This window comes from Radiomyces spectabilis (assembly GCF_025331425.1).
Source record: "Radiomyces spectabilis strain NRRL 2753 chromosome Unknown BYT42scaffold_14, whole genome shotgun sequence".
NCBI classification, from domain to species: Eukaryota; Fungi; Mucoromycota; class Mucoromycetes; order Mucorales; family Radiomycetaceae; genus Radiomyces; species Radiomyces spectabilis.
Window position 1 is genome coordinate 71,410 of NW_026251939.1, and position 16,524 is coordinate 87,933.

General features: G+C 45.1%; 6 protein-coding genes across 6 annotated transcripts; 1 reads left to right on the forward strand and 5 right to left on the reverse strand.

Annotated features, from left to right (window-relative positions):
- Nucleotides 1-91: 91 nt before the first annotated feature.
- On the forward strand, nucleotides 92-1,330 carry BYT42DRAFT_585354 (FRG1-like family-domain-containing protein). The gene is made up of 5 exons (XM_051569977.1): nucleotides 92-175; nucleotides 239-306; nucleotides 375-758; nucleotides 860-998; nucleotides 1,076-1,330. Exons 1-5 carry the CDS (start codon nucleotides 117-119, stop codon nucleotides 1,221-1,223), a joined length of 798 nt encoding a protein of 265 aa, XP_051419252.1. The 5' UTR covers nucleotides 92-116; the 3' UTR covers nucleotides 1,224-1,330.
- On the reverse strand, nucleotides 1,149-2,198 carry BYT42DRAFT_624606 (uncharacterized protein; the record flags this gene model as incomplete). The annotated part of the gene is made up of 1 exon (XM_051572397.1): nucleotides 1,149-2,198. The coding sequence occupies one exon, from the start codon at nucleotides 2,196-2,198 to the stop codon at nucleotides 1,281-1,283; it is 918 nt and encodes a 305-aa protein (XP_051419253.1). The 3' UTR covers nucleotides 1,149-1,280.
- Nucleotides 2,199-2,634: 436 nt separating this feature from the next.
- On the reverse strand, nucleotides 2,635-4,490 carry BYT42DRAFT_585358 (uncharacterized protein). Its single transcript, XM_051569978.1, has one exon. The coding sequence runs from the start codon at nucleotides 4,414-4,416 to the stop codon at nucleotides 2,782-2,784; it is 1,635 nt and encodes a 544-aa protein (XP_051419254.1). The 5' UTR covers nucleotides 4,417-4,490; the 3' UTR covers nucleotides 2,635-2,781.
- A 660-nt stretch (nucleotides 4,491-5,150) lies between these two features.
- On the reverse strand, nucleotides 5,151-6,546 carry BYT42DRAFT_585360 (uncharacterized protein). The gene is made up of 5 exons (XM_051569979.1): nucleotides 6,397-6,546; nucleotides 6,231-6,329; nucleotides 6,005-6,153; nucleotides 5,751-5,934; nucleotides 5,151-5,687 (listed from the first exon to the last, which is right to left on the reverse strand). Exons 1-5 carry the CDS (start codon nucleotides 6,442-6,444, stop codon nucleotides 5,520-5,522), a joined length of 648 nt encoding a protein of 215 aa, XP_051419255.1. The 5' UTR covers nucleotides 6,445-6,546; the 3' UTR covers nucleotides 5,151-5,519.
- Nucleotides 6,547-6,859: 313 nt separating this feature from the next.
- BYT42DRAFT_539209 (uncharacterized protein) lies at nucleotides 6,860-7,096 on the reverse strand (the record flags this gene model as incomplete). Its single annotated transcript, XM_051565524.1, has 1 exon — nucleotides 6,860-7,096. A coding segment is annotated over exon 1 (183 nt), but the record flags the coding sequence as incomplete, so codon positions are not given.
- A 4,184-nt stretch (nucleotides 7,097-11,280) lies between these two features.
- Nucleotides 11,281-16,414, reverse strand: BYT42DRAFT_585369 (P-loop containing nucleoside triphosphate hydrolase protein). Its single transcript, XM_051569980.1, has 12 exons — nucleotides 15,416-16,414; nucleotides 15,199-15,331; nucleotides 15,113-15,133; nucleotides 14,029-15,048; nucleotides 13,874-13,944; nucleotides 13,698-13,818; nucleotides 13,470-13,635; nucleotides 12,515-13,394; nucleotides 12,309-12,457; nucleotides 11,851-12,248; nucleotides 11,464-11,772; nucleotides 11,281-11,401 (listed from the first exon to the last, which is right to left on the reverse strand). Exons 1-12 carry the CDS (start codon nucleotides 16,226-16,228, stop codon nucleotides 11,343-11,345), a joined length of 4,140 nt encoding a protein of 1,379 aa, XP_051419257.1. The 5' UTR covers nucleotides 16,229-16,414; the 3' UTR covers nucleotides 11,281-11,342.
- Nucleotides 16,415-16,524: the final 110 nt, after the last annotated feature.

Here is a 16,524-nt window from a genome sequence, read left to right on the forward strand (position 1 = left end):
TGATGGCAGGAAAAATAAGGGAAAAAAAGACCGATCGGATTTCCAAATTGAGACGCTTTAAATTGCAGACCGTGAAAAAGCCTTTGGACCAGCCCTTCATTGCACCATTCACATACATGTCTAGCAAAGCAGTCAAACCGAACAAACTCGTATTCAAAGGCGATAAAGATAAAAAGTACAACGAACAGAGCTAATCGAGATTGTCATGGCGCCTTTTAATAACTGAGCAATACGTTAGGAAGAAAAAGAGAAAACATCATCACGATAGTGACGCTCGCAATGACGCCGACGCCCTTAACAACGAAGGCAAGTTTTTGTTGACACGACTGTGCAACGGAAAAAGAGAGAAAAAACAAGGCTAAACTTGGAAATAGGATGGGTGAGAGCGGATTCACTGGACGATCTGGTAGGACCTTTATTCATTACCCATCCGAGTGATCCACCTATTTGTATAACAACGGACAAAGAGAACCGATTGCTGGCCTACCCATTACCAGAACTCGCCGAAAACACGAAACCCGAACCAGTGATTGTGGAGCAGGTTATTGTAGGTGCCCGACTGGTGGGGACTACCAATTCGTTCACGTTCAAATCGTGCACTGGCAAGTATCTCGGCAGCGACAAGTTTGGCGTAGTGACGTGCGATAGCGAAGCGATCAGTGGACAAGAAGAATGGAATCCCGCCATCACCGAAGCAGGCATTGCTTTCCAGAATGTCCATGGAAAATATCTGATGGTGGATGAAATCGCCAACGGAGGTAAAAAAAAAAAAAAAAAAAAAAAAAAAAAAAAGGAGAGCTCGCTGCACCTGCGCAAAACGTCGATCGACTCACCTACGAATTGTCTTTATTATGCCTAGGCTTCAAAATTCGAGCAGATGCCGAAGAAGTCGGGTTCTGTGAAGCCTTTCGCGTGTATTGCCAAGCACGATTTAAGCATAAAAATAAGAGCGAAAAGAAGAAGGCGCTGCCGGCGGGGGCGGCCGAGATCGATAATATGTAAGTCTCTCTCTCTTCCACATCAGGAGATTTTGTTATGCTGGCTTGACTGATTTTTTCTCTGTGTATAATGTTAGACGAAAATATCAATCATGGGGTGCAGGACGGATTCACACTACCAAAGAAGACGAGCGTGAACTGAAAAGGGCAAGGCAAGAAGGCCGCGCCGCAGAAGCCATGCTTGATCGTCGTGCAAAGGTGAAGGCTGATCGATACTGTAAATAAAATTTTGAAACAAGACATGTACATCACACATCATGTTGATCTGTATACAAAACTTGTTTATTTCTTTTTGATCCACACCCCCTGCTCATCCACAAATCGGGCCAGACCCGTGGCAATACTGGAGGTTTTGTTCCATGAATTATCCAGCAAATCCTGGGCTTTGGTAACGCTGCGCAAAGCCAAGATGGCGTTGGCATCACGGGAGGATAGGATGTTGTCAATGCACACATCCCACGGCAATATTGAAGAGTCAGCTACATCACAAGAAGGAGAAGGAGGAGGAGGAGGAGTGGGACGTTCTTGCAAGAGATAGATGCATAATGTCACCAGAAATTGCAGCTGCAACAGCTGGTTGACGTCTCCTTGGTATTCCTTCAAAGTTTGAATTGCTAGGCAAGATTCGACCAGTTGGCCGTCGTTGAGATGATAATCGAGTGTCTGGTGACTTGAGGGTTGCATCAAACAAAGAGCCAAAGAACACAGATCACGGATGTCGTATGGATGTTTGGCGGCTTCGGCGACATAGATTTGGAGCAGTTCTTTCTTGCTTTTCAAAAGGATCTTGAGTGCTTCGTCAAATGTATCGTACCCATCAATGCGACCGGAAAACCGGGGATCCGCCTGCACCAGATCAAACAGGATATTGGGTAGATGGTCATCTTTATACGCTTGCAAAGGCGACAAGCGATCATCGAGCCAGTCACTGACATCAATATAGGAGCTTGCAAGGTGAGCTAATCCCTGAATGACAAGCTCCGGAAACCCGCGTTGAATCCCAAACACCGTGTGGACGAGGGGCTGAAGTTGGCCGCCTATGGACTGTTGCAACCTTTGATGGTAAAAGTACTCTTCCAGTACCGCGTTCAAGCCCACACGACCTGCTTCGTTTTCAAAAAACAAAAGATACGATCGGTACTGTTTAGATTGACCAAGGTAGTCTTGCCAGTTGTCTCGGTGAATTACATTCTCAATCATTGGTGTGTATAGGATCGGTTCCGTCGTATGATAAAGGTGTTCAAACATATGCAAAAGGTCTTGCGTCTTGGCTGAGGGGCCACCCATAAAAATATAGAAGCAAGATTAATTAGTGGATTTGTGTGAAAATATCAAATCTTGTATAACGTACCACCCAATTCATGCATGCTCATCAAGACACGAGCAAAATTGGTCGGTCGACCTTGTTGACTGATGTGGTTCAACGTGTTTTCCAGCCGGACGATCAACGCGATCGTGTCATCCGGTGACTCTACTGAAGGTTGGTGCTTGGTGGCGCGCTTGTGCACCAAGGATGGCCGTTCACAAAAACTGGATGACGGACTGTTCAATTGGATACCATGTATCTGCGACATTGATCGTCACGTAAAAAATATCTCAACAAGAAAAAAAAACAGCGATCAACACAAACAAACAGTGAAAGGAAAATCCATTTATTTCGTTTCTTTCTGGGGTAAGAGTGAGTCTTTTTTTTAGGTGATTGAGGAGAAAAAAGTAGGTCATTATTTTCGCCTCGGTGAATAATAAAAAAGTTGAGGGGCCACATATGGTAGATTTTTTTTTTCTACGATGCTGTTTCAGTGGCGGTGTTGGCTGGCAATGGGGTGGTGACAGAAGGGTTCGGGGCTGGAGAAGCATGGGCTGCTGGGGGGAGAGAGGAAGAGGGAGGGACAGAAGGCGTGGAAGCAGCCGTGGGGGTTGGTGCTGTGGAATTTTCTTTGAACGGTTTGATCCAACCACTCTCAATGAAAAAGTCATAGATCCGACTGGTCTTGTTCACATCAATCTTGATCAATGCTCGCGCTTGTCGTCGTTTCAGATATCCTTGCTTTGCATACTCTTTCAGAATGGTGTCTTTGATGACGAGGTAAGGTCGCGGCATAATACGTAGGGTCGAGCACAGCACTTGCTCTTCTTCCGTCAGCAGATGGATACCATCGGCATCCCGGATATTCAAGGGATTCGCCGGTTTTCGTCCACCGGCCGGCGCCGCCGCACCGGCTGTGGAAGCAGTATTGACGTGATTCTGTTGCGCCACCTTGTCTCTGTAGTAGCTCGCACCATTGGTGGCCGCCAGGGCGGCCATCTGCGCACGATAGCTGTTGCGATGGTTGGCGCCGGCAAGATTAGATCGTTCGTTGGACAGGGAAGCCAAGGCCTTGAGATGGGCTAATCGTTGCTGTTTATCGCGTTCGTACTGTTCTCCTTGACGGAACGTGGTCAGGCCCGCCTGACGCCATTCTTGAAGGGTCATGATCCGATCGCGCAGCTGCTGTTCTTTAATAAGGCCTTGCACAAAGGTTTCGTAATCCGAGGCCGTTTGTAATCGACAAAAGACTCGTGTCTTGTTGTAGATTTCCCGTTCTTCTCGATGCCGTTTCCTCTCTATGGCTTGCTGCTTTTTGAACTCGAGCCATCCTCGTTCAAAAATCATCTTTTTACGTTCCATGCGTCGATCGAGCCGTGAATTATAAATGTCCAAAACCATGATTTTTAGATTCACTTCTTCTTGGGTATCATCGTCATTAAAGATCATATTTTTCACGTATTGTTCCGCTTCGTTTTCGTGTTCGGTCTCAAATTCGAACCGTCGCGGCATGTAACCTTGAATCTCATGGTAAGCCGGTCCACTCGTAATGGGCTTGCTGCTCACAGGCGCCGCGGCCGGTTTTCGTGGTCCTAAACCTCGAGATTGCTGTAATCGTACTCGTTTGCGTTCTCTGCATTCGCTTTCGCTCGTTTCAAAGGTCAAGTTCATTCGTGGCAGTGGCCAATCGGGACTGGAAACGTACACTTCCAGATAGTGTTGTTCGCATTCTTGTTTACTTCGTGTACCCACGTAATCGGCAATAGCTTGCCAATTGCCCATGCCATTCTTTTCCGTGGCCTCGATTAACAACAGTTCTTCTTCCGCATCCCAGTCTTCGCTAAAGATGGGGAAATTGTGGGGTTTCACAACACGATAATCGTGCCACGATTTATGCTTGACCGGTTCGGCCGCATTGCAGAAGCAAGTGACGCACAAGTCAAAGTCAGGGCAATCTTTATCTGCACAGCGAATGCGGACTGTATTGGTGACATCGTTGCTGCAAGCGTCACAGTGGTATTTAGGAGGCTCTTTATCGTCCACTTGCGAATCGTTGGCAGAACTCGCACTCAACGCATTTCCACTCGGTTTCTGTCGATGCGTGATCGTCATGGGCAAAAGCAACAACAATCAAGGCCAACGATAATAAAGATATATAAGAATAAGAATAAAATCGAATGAAAAAGCCAAGCGGGAGAACAAAAAAGAGTGGCCTTGTGCTGCTCTTGACGAAAAATTGCTAGTCACACCCACGGCACCCACGGGCAAGGCCTTCCATAATAAGGGGTTGTTTGAAAAAAGAAAAAATTTACATGGCTACAACGTTCAACAGTAGCTTTATTAATAGCATTATCAAGATGGTTGACTGTATTGAAAAGTGAAGCACTGGTTTCGCACTGGTTATTGTATTAACCCATCGTTGACTTTTTTTACGGCTTTGGCGTCCTGTTATTTTGTTCCTGTCAGCTCAGTTGGCAGTTTCGCTCGATGGCTATCTTGTAGAATCAACACTTACGTAACAACCATACTCTATAGTGACATCTTGGACATGCTTGAATGGACGAAGTGTGCAAAAAAGGGGGAAGGCGAATGGGTATTGGATAAAACAGCTGTCGAGGGTCGGGGCGCAAAGACGGCAACCTTTGCGTCGTCCGCACACGATGAATATGCTCTGTCGAAGGCGGAGTCGGTAAGCCAGAACCACAGTTCATCATTTGGCAAAAGAAAACAATATCAGTAAAAAATGTCAGCATACTTAGACTTATATATATTCATTTAGTGTCTGAACAATGAATGGGCATACGCACATGTATCAATCGATATCACGATTGCGTCTGTCCTCATACCTGTGGCATAGGATTCATCTGCCCCTTTGTTTTCGATCGGCGGGAACCCAACCATAAGATCATTGTAAAAGAAACGAGATCATTGTCATCATTTTATTACAAAACCAAAATCGCTAATGAAAATGTAAACAAAAACATTAAACTATGTAGATGAAAGGATAAATTCTTCCGGAAAAAAAGAGAAATATATGGTACAAGAGATGGGATATGTATATCGATGCATTGAAGAGACGTTGACGTCTCATGGAGTTCATTTTGCAGGTAATGTTTGCCTTGCTTTCTCGCGTCCAAGCTTGGTCTGGAAAATTGCATGTCCACCACTTATTGCAAGTCCAGGATTTTTAGTCGCGTAGGCTTGATTGCATCATACTACTGGATGTCATAGCCAATACGTTGTGCTTCAGCCGACGCTACCCGAAACAGATTCGCCACCACCTTGAATCGTAAATTTGCTACGCAAAACGATTGGATTTCGATAAAGTATTCGGCAATTGGCATCAGCTGTTTCTGCAAAAGCGACTGCACTAATTTCGTCACCTAGAATATCCTCATGTTAACGCACTCAATCCGCCATCGTTTTTGCTGAGAAACCGAGCTTACCAGCTTCACTTGCCGATCTTGCGCGACGCCTTCATCCAACAACTCGCACGATCGAATACATTTTGACACATAAGCATGCAAAAATTCGCTGGGAATCTCGCTCAACGATCCGCACGTGAGCACATGATGAATGACATCCACAGAATTTGGAGTCACCGGCACCTCTGCCAACGCATACAAAAATCTAATCCAAGCAGCAACTCAGTCCCATTGTCCCCCCCCCCTCCCTATTCCACGTCAACAAGTTATCTTACTCTTTGCGGTCAGACGTTTTGATAAGGATCGGCACAATGTCCAGTGCAATAAAGTGATTGAACTCCAGAAAGCTCGGGAATAAACATTCATCAGGTGATAATCCACATTTCTCCACAAACCCATCATACTGGAATGCTTTGACCAAAACCTGAGGACAAGAAAAACCGTATTCAATACGTCTATGAGTTTCCCCCGCCCCAAACTTTTCACCATACTGAAATTTACCTGACCTTCCGGAATCGTCATTGTGCGCACACACGCTTCTCTCATCAACGACGTGATGTACTCTATGATGCCTTGATCAAGCGGCGATCCATTGTGTAACTGTAAAGGTATGCTCCAACGTCAATACTCCATCTTGTAAGAGCCCACTTTTTCTGACAAAAATCACCTTGGCTGCAACTGTATCCAAAGAATAAATCTCATTCTCCGTCTCCATCACTGTATCGCTAAGCAAAGAGTAAGCGTGAGTGAGTGGTTGCCATGCAAGATTCAAATATCGACCATGGAGGGCTTACGGATCATCGATGAGACGAGCCACCGTCTTTCGTAAATGAACGAGATGGGTCTCTTCCCGCTGAATAGGTGGAAGCCGTGAAGGATCGTCGCATATTTCTTGAGGCTTCAGGTCGCTGATCTGCGCACGGTTTATATACAAGTTAAGCAATGGCATGCGGAGCAGCCCCAGAGCTGAACTTTTCCTTACTTGAGTAACGGACCCTCCTAATATGCAATACACAAAGTGCTGCTCGATATCGTTATTGGCTGTTTCCAGGCGTTCCAGGAAAAAGGTTAGAAAAGGATTGCATTCCAGTGAAGCGTCTGCATAGAGAGCGTAAAGAATGTAAAGAATGGTCAAGCGTACGGGCGTGTGCTGTGTAAAGAGAGGTTAGTCGTGGGGGAAAAAAAGCCGAGTGTGAGTTGCTCCATGGACTAGGGTGTTTCTTGACTTGCCTGAGACGATTCAAAGGCGAGGAAAGCGTAACATGCTGCAGTGAATAAGGTCTCTTTTGAAAGCCTTTGGTGGAACAACTCATATGCTGCAGCAAAACTGAGGAGTTCGGTATCTGCAAGCATAATCCAAAAGAAACCCTCCAAAAAAATGCAATCCACACCCAGAAAAAAAATTGCCACGCCAGCGGACTTTCTTCACTCCCCTCACTGCGGAAATGAAAATTAAACCTATCCGTGGGCCCCAGCTCTCTTGCATAATCCCCTGAACCCGCCAGCCGACGGTACCGCAAGACTCATCACCCTGTACGTCTCACTTATTGCCCAGCCAACTCACATTCTCCTTTTTTTGCACATACACCTGCTGTATTTTTGTTTAATCATCTTCCTTTATATCGCTTGGACCGTCAGTGACTTGCGGTATCTGGAGCTTACCTTTTCTTTATATTTATCATTACGTGCGTTTACTTTCTTTTTCTATTCTTCTCCTTTTTCCGGAATGATGGATTCTAATTGTTTTCTTTATTCCGTATCGCAAGTGTACGGAAGGGAAAGGCTCAGTGAGATCCTCCCCACAGTCTCTTTCTCCGTTCCTTGTGCTTCGTTGGTTCCGTGCTGTTTCTTGTCTGTTTGCGTGTCTTTGCCGGTTGCCGGTTGAAAAGCTGATATGCGCGCAGTTACACTGAAACCTCCTCCACTGTATCTTCTTGGGATTTCGCTTCCATTTCTAACCAGCACCGTCTTTTACTCGAACTATATTAATGATGAGCATGCAATTGGGAAAAAAAAGGTTAATTGGCTTACCTTTTCCGTTAACCCATCGTATTTCTTTATGCTGTTATTTTAGCGCAACGGTTTCACCGTAGGATAGCGCTGTGCAGCTTGTTGCTGCACACTGGATTGACTCGCGGGCTGCACGGAGCGTCGCCCTGTTGTTGCGCGGAGTGCTGAGCTTCCTCGCGCGTGGCTCCGCAGATTTTTCGGCATCTCATGGGCTTTCGAGCATTAGGAACGACAGGGTCTGACCCTCCGATGCAAAGTCAGGGAATTGACTGAGGATCAGACCTGGCAGACGGGTATTTAAAATTTCGTTGTTAGATGAAATGGCTTTCATTCTTATTCCTAATCTTCTTTACTTTCCTTTCTTCGGTTACGTTTTCCGAGTATGGAACTTCTCTGGGCTCCGTGAGAACCATCATAGCTTCAACCTAGCGTTGGTCGTCTTCTTCGTGGCTTTTCTCTCGGATTGGAGGAACAAATTGTTCCACCAATACAATAAAACAATTCTTTATTAGATAAACCACTTCCACTTACGTTCTTCCATCACCACAATCCTTAGCTGAAATGCATCGATGTCGAAGCGGGTGTCTTTGCGGTGCTGATTTATGTCTGCGTGACCCACGTTCGGGAGGTCGAGTTCGCGAAGCAATTCTTTGAAGAGTTCTTCAGCCTTTTCATAGTTGAGTCGTTGAATGACCTCCCATAAGTTAAAATTCGACAGTTCTGAAGCTCGCGAAGAGCTATTACCACTCACAATTGGATCTGTAGGATTGCTGCCACGATTCATAAAGCGAATTAAATTCAACGATAATGCGTCAAAAAAAATCAGTTCTTTGCTTGTCGTTGCACCATGGCTTGAACCGGCCAGCCTGGCAACACACAGGCCTCTCCTACTTCACGGCCACACAACGTCAAGGGTTAAAACAAACTTACGGTGAGACGGTCTTAATACAGTAATCAGTAAGGAAAAAAAAAAAGGGGATCCGCAAGCGTCCTTTTTAATTTATTTACAATTTGACACGTCGAGCGTGACGCGTTTCGCGATTGCGTGGCAGACCTACAATTTATTGCTATGCTTTTACAGCGAAATCCATTTATATGGAGTGCACCCACCTCTTTACTTCAATATGCATTGATCTGTCACCCAAAATGCGTGTTACGCTGCCCTTGGCATTTTGTATCACTTCTGAGTTATCATTACACAGGCGACAGGAACCCCGAACACGCGATCATGCTTGCATTCGATCGAGAAAAGCTAAACTTCAGTAAGCATAAAGACGATGTTACTTTTTGTCCATCTAAACATTTATGGCTAATAGATTGTTGCAAATAGCAAGTAGATCATTGCTTCGTTTGCCTTTGCTCATCTTTGCTGGAAACATATTCCCAATTCATGTATCATAATGTCACAGATATCCCTGGCGATATTGCTCAAAAGAATGGTTTCAAATTTTAATGAAAAATGCAAGAGTGGCAAACCGCAGGTTACCAGGAAACAGATCAAATGTGTGATTGGGGTTTTCACAAAGCTGCGTCAAATTGATGTCTGGGCCCATCGTCGAGTGAATCTGGCGCAAAGGGCATGAGCGGACTTGCGCTGCTTACGATGCCCCTTTCCAATACCGCGGCTCCCAGATACTGCTCCCTAGGATGTTTATGAACATTTCTTTAGCAATCGCTTATAACGCTACATCCCATTTTATACCGACGTATTCGAAAACAACATTAGGTTTATTCAGCCATCGACCAAGGCGCGTTTGTCACTTACTCATTGATCCCTTATGACATGTGCATTTGATGATTCTTCAAACGCAATGCTGCAGCACATTAGATCTAGCTAGTCAGCTGTGTTTTCATTCCATTTACAATAGCACAATGCGACCATCAGAAGCAGTGGCTAAGCATTGGCAGATTCGTGAAGATTAAACCTCATCGCACAAGGATTCTGCCTCCAAAAAAAAAAAAAATGGCAGCCACCGTGAGGACAACCGCCAGAGGCTACTTTTGAAGCACTGATGGAGCGCCGTCAACATAGTAAACTCGTTTCCCGGTCCACCATTTCTGACCGCAACAGGATGACATAATGACACCATAAAAAAACGAACGGCCAGCAAAATGTATTTTGACTTGAAACGGAGACGAGTGGGGGTGGGGTGGCACAGTTGAAATGAGTCGCGGCAGGCAAAACACTTGAATAAAGAGGACGATTTTTGACAAGAGTTTATTGGCGTCTTTATTGAAGAGATAACAGATGAGCGACAAACAAAGGAAAAAGGTCTATCCTGTTGTATGTCTTTCTAGGCTAAGCTAGTTTCTTTTTCATTTTCATCTATCTGCTTTTTTTTTTTGGCCGGTCCATTTTGTTCTTAAACAAACCGCTTTGAACGTCGCTTTGGGCATCAAATGAAAATGACCGTAATATAAAGGAGAATTAAGGTGTTTTTCATTTATTTTTCTTTCTCTATGAAGTGGCGTGTGATCGTCCACAGGACGTTAAGCCCACTTTTTATTTTATTATTCAACCCACAAAGGGCTGAGAAAAAGAATAATAAAGGCAAAAAGCCTTTTTTATTTTTCATTTACCTTTGTTGCGATTAAAAAGCAAACCCACCGACATACCTTCCACAATGACCGCGCTGATGACTAGTCAGGCGCCCAAAGGGAAGAGCCGACGGGAACGAAAACAATCTTCTTCAGAGGATGGCCAATCCTATCATTAGAGGATGGTTTTCGGATTTTTCGCCATACCCCGAATGCTTTACCAAAAACCGGAGCGTTCATCATTACCAGTAACCACCAGCCTAGCAGCCCCTGATTCCGAACTGGCGCACAAAAGAAAAAAAGAGATGAGAAGAAACGCCCCCTTTTTATATCTTTTTCAAAAATCGTTCGAGGACCTTCGATGTGACCTTGCTTTATGACCGCGAATGCACCTCATTGGCTCGATTCCCGCAACAAAACTCGCGAAATTCAGCGCCTCACTCTTCTTTCGCGTAAGGAATGCAAAGAGGAGCTGCGCCATGTTACTCATGCTGCCATGAGCAACCCATGTGCACTACAGTCACTCTATAACTTTCAATAAAGCTTGTGTTCGAACGCTGATGCAACATGCTTCAGGCTTTACGCACTTTTTTTGATCTTGTTGTATGCTAGGATGTTTCCCTACCTTGCCCTGTCCCTGTGTATCAATTTAGTTCTTGAAACCATGTCTTCAATATTACTGTGACAATAAATGATCATGTATTACTCCAGGAACTAGAGTGTTAGTTTCAGTGCGCCATGTGCAATGGTGACAGAACGCGAAGAGCGCAATGACCAAGGCCGATGCGAATGTGGGCGTGTCCGCAAGATATTCTTGCCTGCGTTGAAAGTGTTCTTACGGATTGCAAACAATTGAAACACGCATGAAGGCAAAACAGCACCTGAACTTGTGTTCTCCATCTGCGCTGTGCCATAATTTTCGCATGACTGATTGATTTGCAGGATTGGTGTGATCTCCACTTAAAAAATCGAGTTTCCCTTCTCCGCTTCCCCAGAGTATCTCCTTTTGTAAATCACTGAGTCTATTATGTCTATTTTATTTTCTTCTGTACAAGAGGAACCGTTCTATATTCCATCTTTGGTGATAAGGGCGATAATGGCTTGGGTCACCTCGCTCTTGGAAGCTACAGGTCATCATCATCATCAGTTGGAAGCAGTCGAATGACTATAAAAATTCAAATCTTACCATCTTCATTGGGATTTTGTATTTTCAGTTCCAATTCTGCAGAGAGTAATCGCTTCAGTTGGTTGACGAGGACACCAATACGTGCCCATGCACGGAATTTGATCCATCCATCGTCACCTACGACGACACCGCGACCCATATGATCGACATCCACACGACCTCCAAAAAATAATACAGCGTAGGATGGTACTTCGGTTCCATCTCGAATAAATATTTTGGAAGTGGATACGCGAGAATAATACGTCAGGAATGAAGCGCCAAAATTGTTGCTGCTGAACAGTGTTGATGATGGATGCAGAAAGACGCGACCTATCGAATTTGGCAAACAATTTCCCATGAGTTCCTGTGACGGAAACAGAAAACATCCAAGTCAGGTTCCTAACATACCGTCGTCTTTGGTATAAAATTTGATTTCTCGAGCTTCTTTTTCACGCTCAACGGCACCGGCGAGTACGCGATCATACTTTGTTTCGGGCATGCGGATCTTGGCCAAGTTCGGGTTAAGACCGGCAAAAATAATACTTTTCAACAAATTGCTATTGCCAGCATTCACATTGTATTCTTCCTTGTTTTTGCGATGGTAGAACCCAATATCCTCTACCGCATCCAGGTATTGACGCTTTAATGACTGGATTTCCACCATTGTGGGGAACGACAAGAAATTCTCTTCACAGAATAATCGTGCTTCCCGCATGCCTTTGGATTTAATCGTGGTTTCCCACGCCTTGAAGGCGGTCATGCTCGTAAGCCAATCGCTCTTGCCATACAAAAACTGTTGCTTCGCTCTACAAGGGAATTCCGTTAACTCTCGCTTTCAACTTTTCCTATCCCTGTTGGATGCTTACTCGTTGGCTTCATCTCGACGATCAATAGGTGACGTGAACGGGCTCTTGAGCGACATGATGGCAGCAACAATAGATATGGGTTCAAGACATTTGAAAATGGAACCAAAAATCAACATCTTGCTGATACGTAGATCAGCAGGAATCGAAGCCTATTTTACGCATCAATATTCCCGTCGTCTCGAAAGTATCTTTTTTCATGCACGTACCATGTGATGCCCCAAAGGTGTGAGATTACCCCGTTCGGTCTGGTCAATTGCTTCAACCACCTGTAGCGCATGCACAGCGCTGTTAAGAGCTTGAATGGATGGGGGATCGATGGCTTTGCGAAGGAAGGATTTCACATCGTGTTCTCCCATGGACTTGACTTGCAGACACAGTTGTTCCAAAGGTGTGCGCAAAATTTCAGGCACTTGTTGGGCCCGCATTTTTTTGGCTTCCAGATCCCTCGTAAACAGCTTGAAACATTTACCAGGTCGTGTACGACCGGCACGACCACGTCGCTGTTTGCAAGATGCTCGGGAAGCCCACGTCTCCACAAGATGCATCATACTGCTGGCCGCCTCGAATTGGGTCTCTTTGACCCGTCCCGCATCGATGACATACACAACACCTTCAATAGTGATGGAGGTTTCCGCAACGTTGGTGGCTACCACAATTTTCCGTACAGAGGGCGGTACCTGTTGGAACACGCGTGTTTGTTCCTGAGGGGAAAGGTTGGCATGTAAAGGCAAAATGGCATACGAACCCGAGGATGGTAACGTTGCTTCCAAAGCTTCAATACACCGCTTAATCTCCATTGCACCAGGCATGAAAATAAGCACAGCCGGTTCGGCATTGCCATCGATCTTGGCAGTCTCATTATCCACGATATGTTTCACAGTGTGTGCCACCAGATCATAATCAATCTTTTCTTGATTCCGATACCGTGTCAATATCTTCACCGTGCGCTCGTCGTAGCCTTCGTTTAGCAAATCCAATTGCCAATTTGCCCATTGACTATCCTTGGAAACCGCATCTTCTTCCTTTTGCTTTGGTGTTGGCATTTTGGACATGAAATTTGTCATGTTGATAATATCCTCAAGATAGCTGCGGATAAAAATTGTTCGCTAAGTACACAGACCGTCGAAGCAGATGGGGTTGGAAAAAAAAGAGAAAACATACAAATCTTCCACGGGGTGTGTAAAGCCAGGAATGGATAGAAAAGGTGCGCCATGGAAATAGTTGGAGAACAATTCCTGATTGACGGTAGCACTCATGAGAATCACTTTGAGATCTTTTCGCTTCTCTAGCACTTGACGTAAAATGATCAGGAGAAAATCACTGTCGACTACAGGAGAAAAAGGATCAGCATCTAAAAAGTTTTTCTATATTGATAGTCGCTTTTAATACCTGAGCGTTCGTGGACTTCATCAATAATGACATGACTGATACCGGTCAAAGTCGGATCGCTTTGCAACCGTCGAAGTAACACACCAGTGGTGCAGAATTGCAGCCGGGTCTCGGCAGATACCTTGAATACTGTAAGTCAAGAGGACTGATAATGTTTCATCCATTCATTATCTTACCTTGGTTTCACCACGAACGGCATAACCTACGGATAAACCGACCTTTTCGCATCGTTCAGCAGCCACTCGCTCTATTGATACACAAGATAAGGGCGGGTAAGAAACGATATATTTACCGAGAACCAATCAAAAAGAGAAAAAATAAAGGCACTTGCCTGCGACGCCAATGGCAGAAATTTTTCTGGGCTGGGTACAGATAATGTTGCATAAACCTCCTCGAAGTCGAGTGATTTCTTCATCCATGATAAATTGAGGCACTTGGGTTGTTTTACCACAACCGGTTTCACCACTGACAATGGTAACCTGGTGCTGCAACACCATTTGCACAATCTGCTTCTTGAACTGGTCCGCAGGTAACTTGGCCCGTACTTGACCAAGTATCGCATATTCGGAGGAAGTATGCATGGCCTCCAAATTTGACTTGAGTTGTTTAGATACGTTGCCGTTGGGATCTTCAAGCGCTTTGGCTCGAGGACCGGATTTCTTTAACGTACGCAGCATTTTTCTTTTGGGTTTACGGTGATGTAAAGTGGTCATATTTTTGGTCACGGCTCGAAGTTTGGGAGGATTGGCAATGATTTCATCGACGTGATCTTGCAACCACTCGGCGCACATATACACCAAAGGCGATCCGAGGTTGTTTTCGCCTTCTTCGACCAGCCCCTTGATGATGGCTAGTTTCAGGTAGGACGGCAAGTCTTCGCATTCGACAGTAAAGATAGGAAGGGTATATGGATACAGCGAACGTTCATGGACCATGATCTCAAGGATCAGAGGTTGACGTTGTTTTGTCGAGCTGGATGTCCGTGCCGTCATGCGAATTCGGTAATACACACGATTGCCTTTTTCTTCCGTTTCGAACCGCTTTTCGTAAATGGAGGCAAGCACCACCGCTTCATCCTGTCGCAAGGTCTTTAATTCCTCCTCGTTATCACCGTCCATCGTCTCAGGCACAGGCAGCGGTTCATCTCCGTGCAACAATCGCCATTGCAAGATTTCCAACGCTTTACCGTCATCATCATTCGTTTCTTGCATTGCTTCTTCACATATATCCATGGGATATCCCATTGCTGTCATTCGTTTGATAAGCCAGTCGCGTCCCAAGGACTGTGTTGTGTGCGACACCGTGGTCATGGTTGGATTATAATTGGCATTCATAAAGGTAGGTGGTAGATCTACGAATCTCCTGGTTAATAAAACTATGGAAAACCTTTATAATTGTTTTTTTTTCGGGCTCACCATCCTCAGGTACATGCAAACCTATCAACAAAAATAAGAATCAAGAAATTCATCGAACTTGGTCGGTCAATTGGATCCCCACTTACATAACCAATCCAATGCAGATGAAGTGTCACTGCAATATTCAAGTGCTTCTTCAGCATGGGATCTTCGGAAACCCATATGTACCAGGGTATCAATAATCTTTCGTTGAGTATCAGTGGACAAAGGTTCGGTAGGCTTCATTGATACGATGAAACAAAAGTAGAGAAAAAAATCAGCCATGTCATGTTCTGGTGAACCGAAATATAAAAAGAAGCTTACGGTTTGATACACCAAATTGGATCGTTTGATCACTCTTTCGACAAAATCTCTGTTTTCTTGCGTCATGTGAACGGCGGGCAGACTTCGCCAATATTGTTCCATTTTCTCGCTCATGACAGGATGAGGCTGTTTGCGCTTCGTTTCTGACATTTCCTTCATGGTGTGGGACATACTTTTTTGCGGCTGTTCGGGCATAGGAACCGCAGCACTGGCATGCTCTTTCACAGGTCGTCTATCCACGGCGGGTTTCGTTTGAGCGGGTGGAGGACGAGCGGTAAACGGATCGGGCGAATATTGCCATTGATTATTTTTGGTTTTGAACTGTTCAAAATGCTGCCAATAGTCGCGATGGTCGGGAGGAAGAACACGATGCATGGGCATGTGAGAGTTGATACGGTGAAGACAATAGGTTGCAGCAAGATGACGGGCTTCGACGGACGTCGGCAGATAAGGATCGGGTGGACTCAATGTCACTGTCTGAATCTCCCCCGTCTTCTTGTTGCGTTTGCCAAGTTTGACAGCGCCAATGAAACCTTCTTTCCGTTTCATCATGTCAAAAATGGGCTTTTCCCATCCTTGTTTCTGGCAATGTTCGTGCAGAAGCGATACAGGCGTTTTGCCTGTCCAATTACCAAAGATGGATTTTTTTTCGGTTGCAGGTGCATCATCGGTCGTCGTCGATTTACTGCTATTGCCAGCATTGCCGCTTCGCACAATGTGACGTTTGCCCTGCGGCTTCTTGTCGGGAGTCGTCGATGGACTACTGGAAGAGCTGGCAGTCGTAGCCTTGCTCTTTGATTTCTTACCCGACATGATCGGTTTTCTGATCAGCAACCCGCTGGGCCAATGTATTTTTTTTTGTTCGCTGCGTCAAAGTTGCCTTTCTTGGTGTGACTGGCGGCGCATCGATCCGAAACCGATCGTTCGTTACCACGGCATTGACACAGTTGTTCTCAAAGACATATAATATGTTTACGTCTCAACTTTCGCACATTGGATGATACGTTATATGAACACCTGTGGATACGGTGTGTTAAATTATAGTTGGGAACATCACTTTATAACTCGTCTGAAACGACGAATTCCTGCACTCAAAAATAAAACATCAA

Coding starts and splice junctions, on each gene's coding strand:
- BYT42DRAFT_585354 (XM_051569977.1), top strand. CDS start 117: ATGTCTAGCAAAGCAGTCAAACCGAACAAACTCGTATTCAAAGGCGAT. Junction 759..859: donor GGATGAAATCGCCAACGGAG/GTAAAAAAAAAA, acceptor TATTATGCCTAG/GCTTCAAAATTCGAGCAGAT. Junction 999..1,075: donor GCGGCCGAGATCGATAATAT/GTAAGTCTCTCT, acceptor GTATAATGTTAG/ACGAAAATATCAATCATGGG.
- BYT42DRAFT_585358 (XM_051569978.1), bottom strand. CDS start 4,416: ATGACGATCACGCATCGACAGAAACCGAGTGGAAATGCGTTGAGTGCG.
- BYT42DRAFT_585360 (XM_051569979.1), bottom strand. CDS start 6,444: ATGGAGACGGAGAATGAGATTTATTCTTTGGATACAGTTGCAGCCAAG. Junction 5,935..6,004: donor AAAACGTCTGACCGCAAAGA/GTAAGATAACTT, acceptor TGCTTGGATTAG/ATTTTTGTATGCGTTGGCAG. Junction 5,688..5,750: donor AAGATCGGCAAGTGAAGCTG/GTAAGCTCGGTT, acceptor AGGATATTCTAG/GTGACGAAATTAGTGCAGTC.
- BYT42DRAFT_585369 (XM_051569980.1), bottom strand. CDS start 16,228: ATGTCGGGTAAGAAATCAAAGAGCAAGGCTACGACTGCCAGCTCTTCC. Junction 12,458..12,514: donor CACCTTTGGGGCATCACATG/GTACGTGCATGA, acceptor TGCGTAAAATAG/GCTTCGATTCCTGCTGATCT. Junction 11,773..11,850: donor ATTTTATACCAAAGACGACG/GTATGTTAGGAA, acceptor CAAATTCGATAG/GTCGCGTCTTTCTGCATCCA.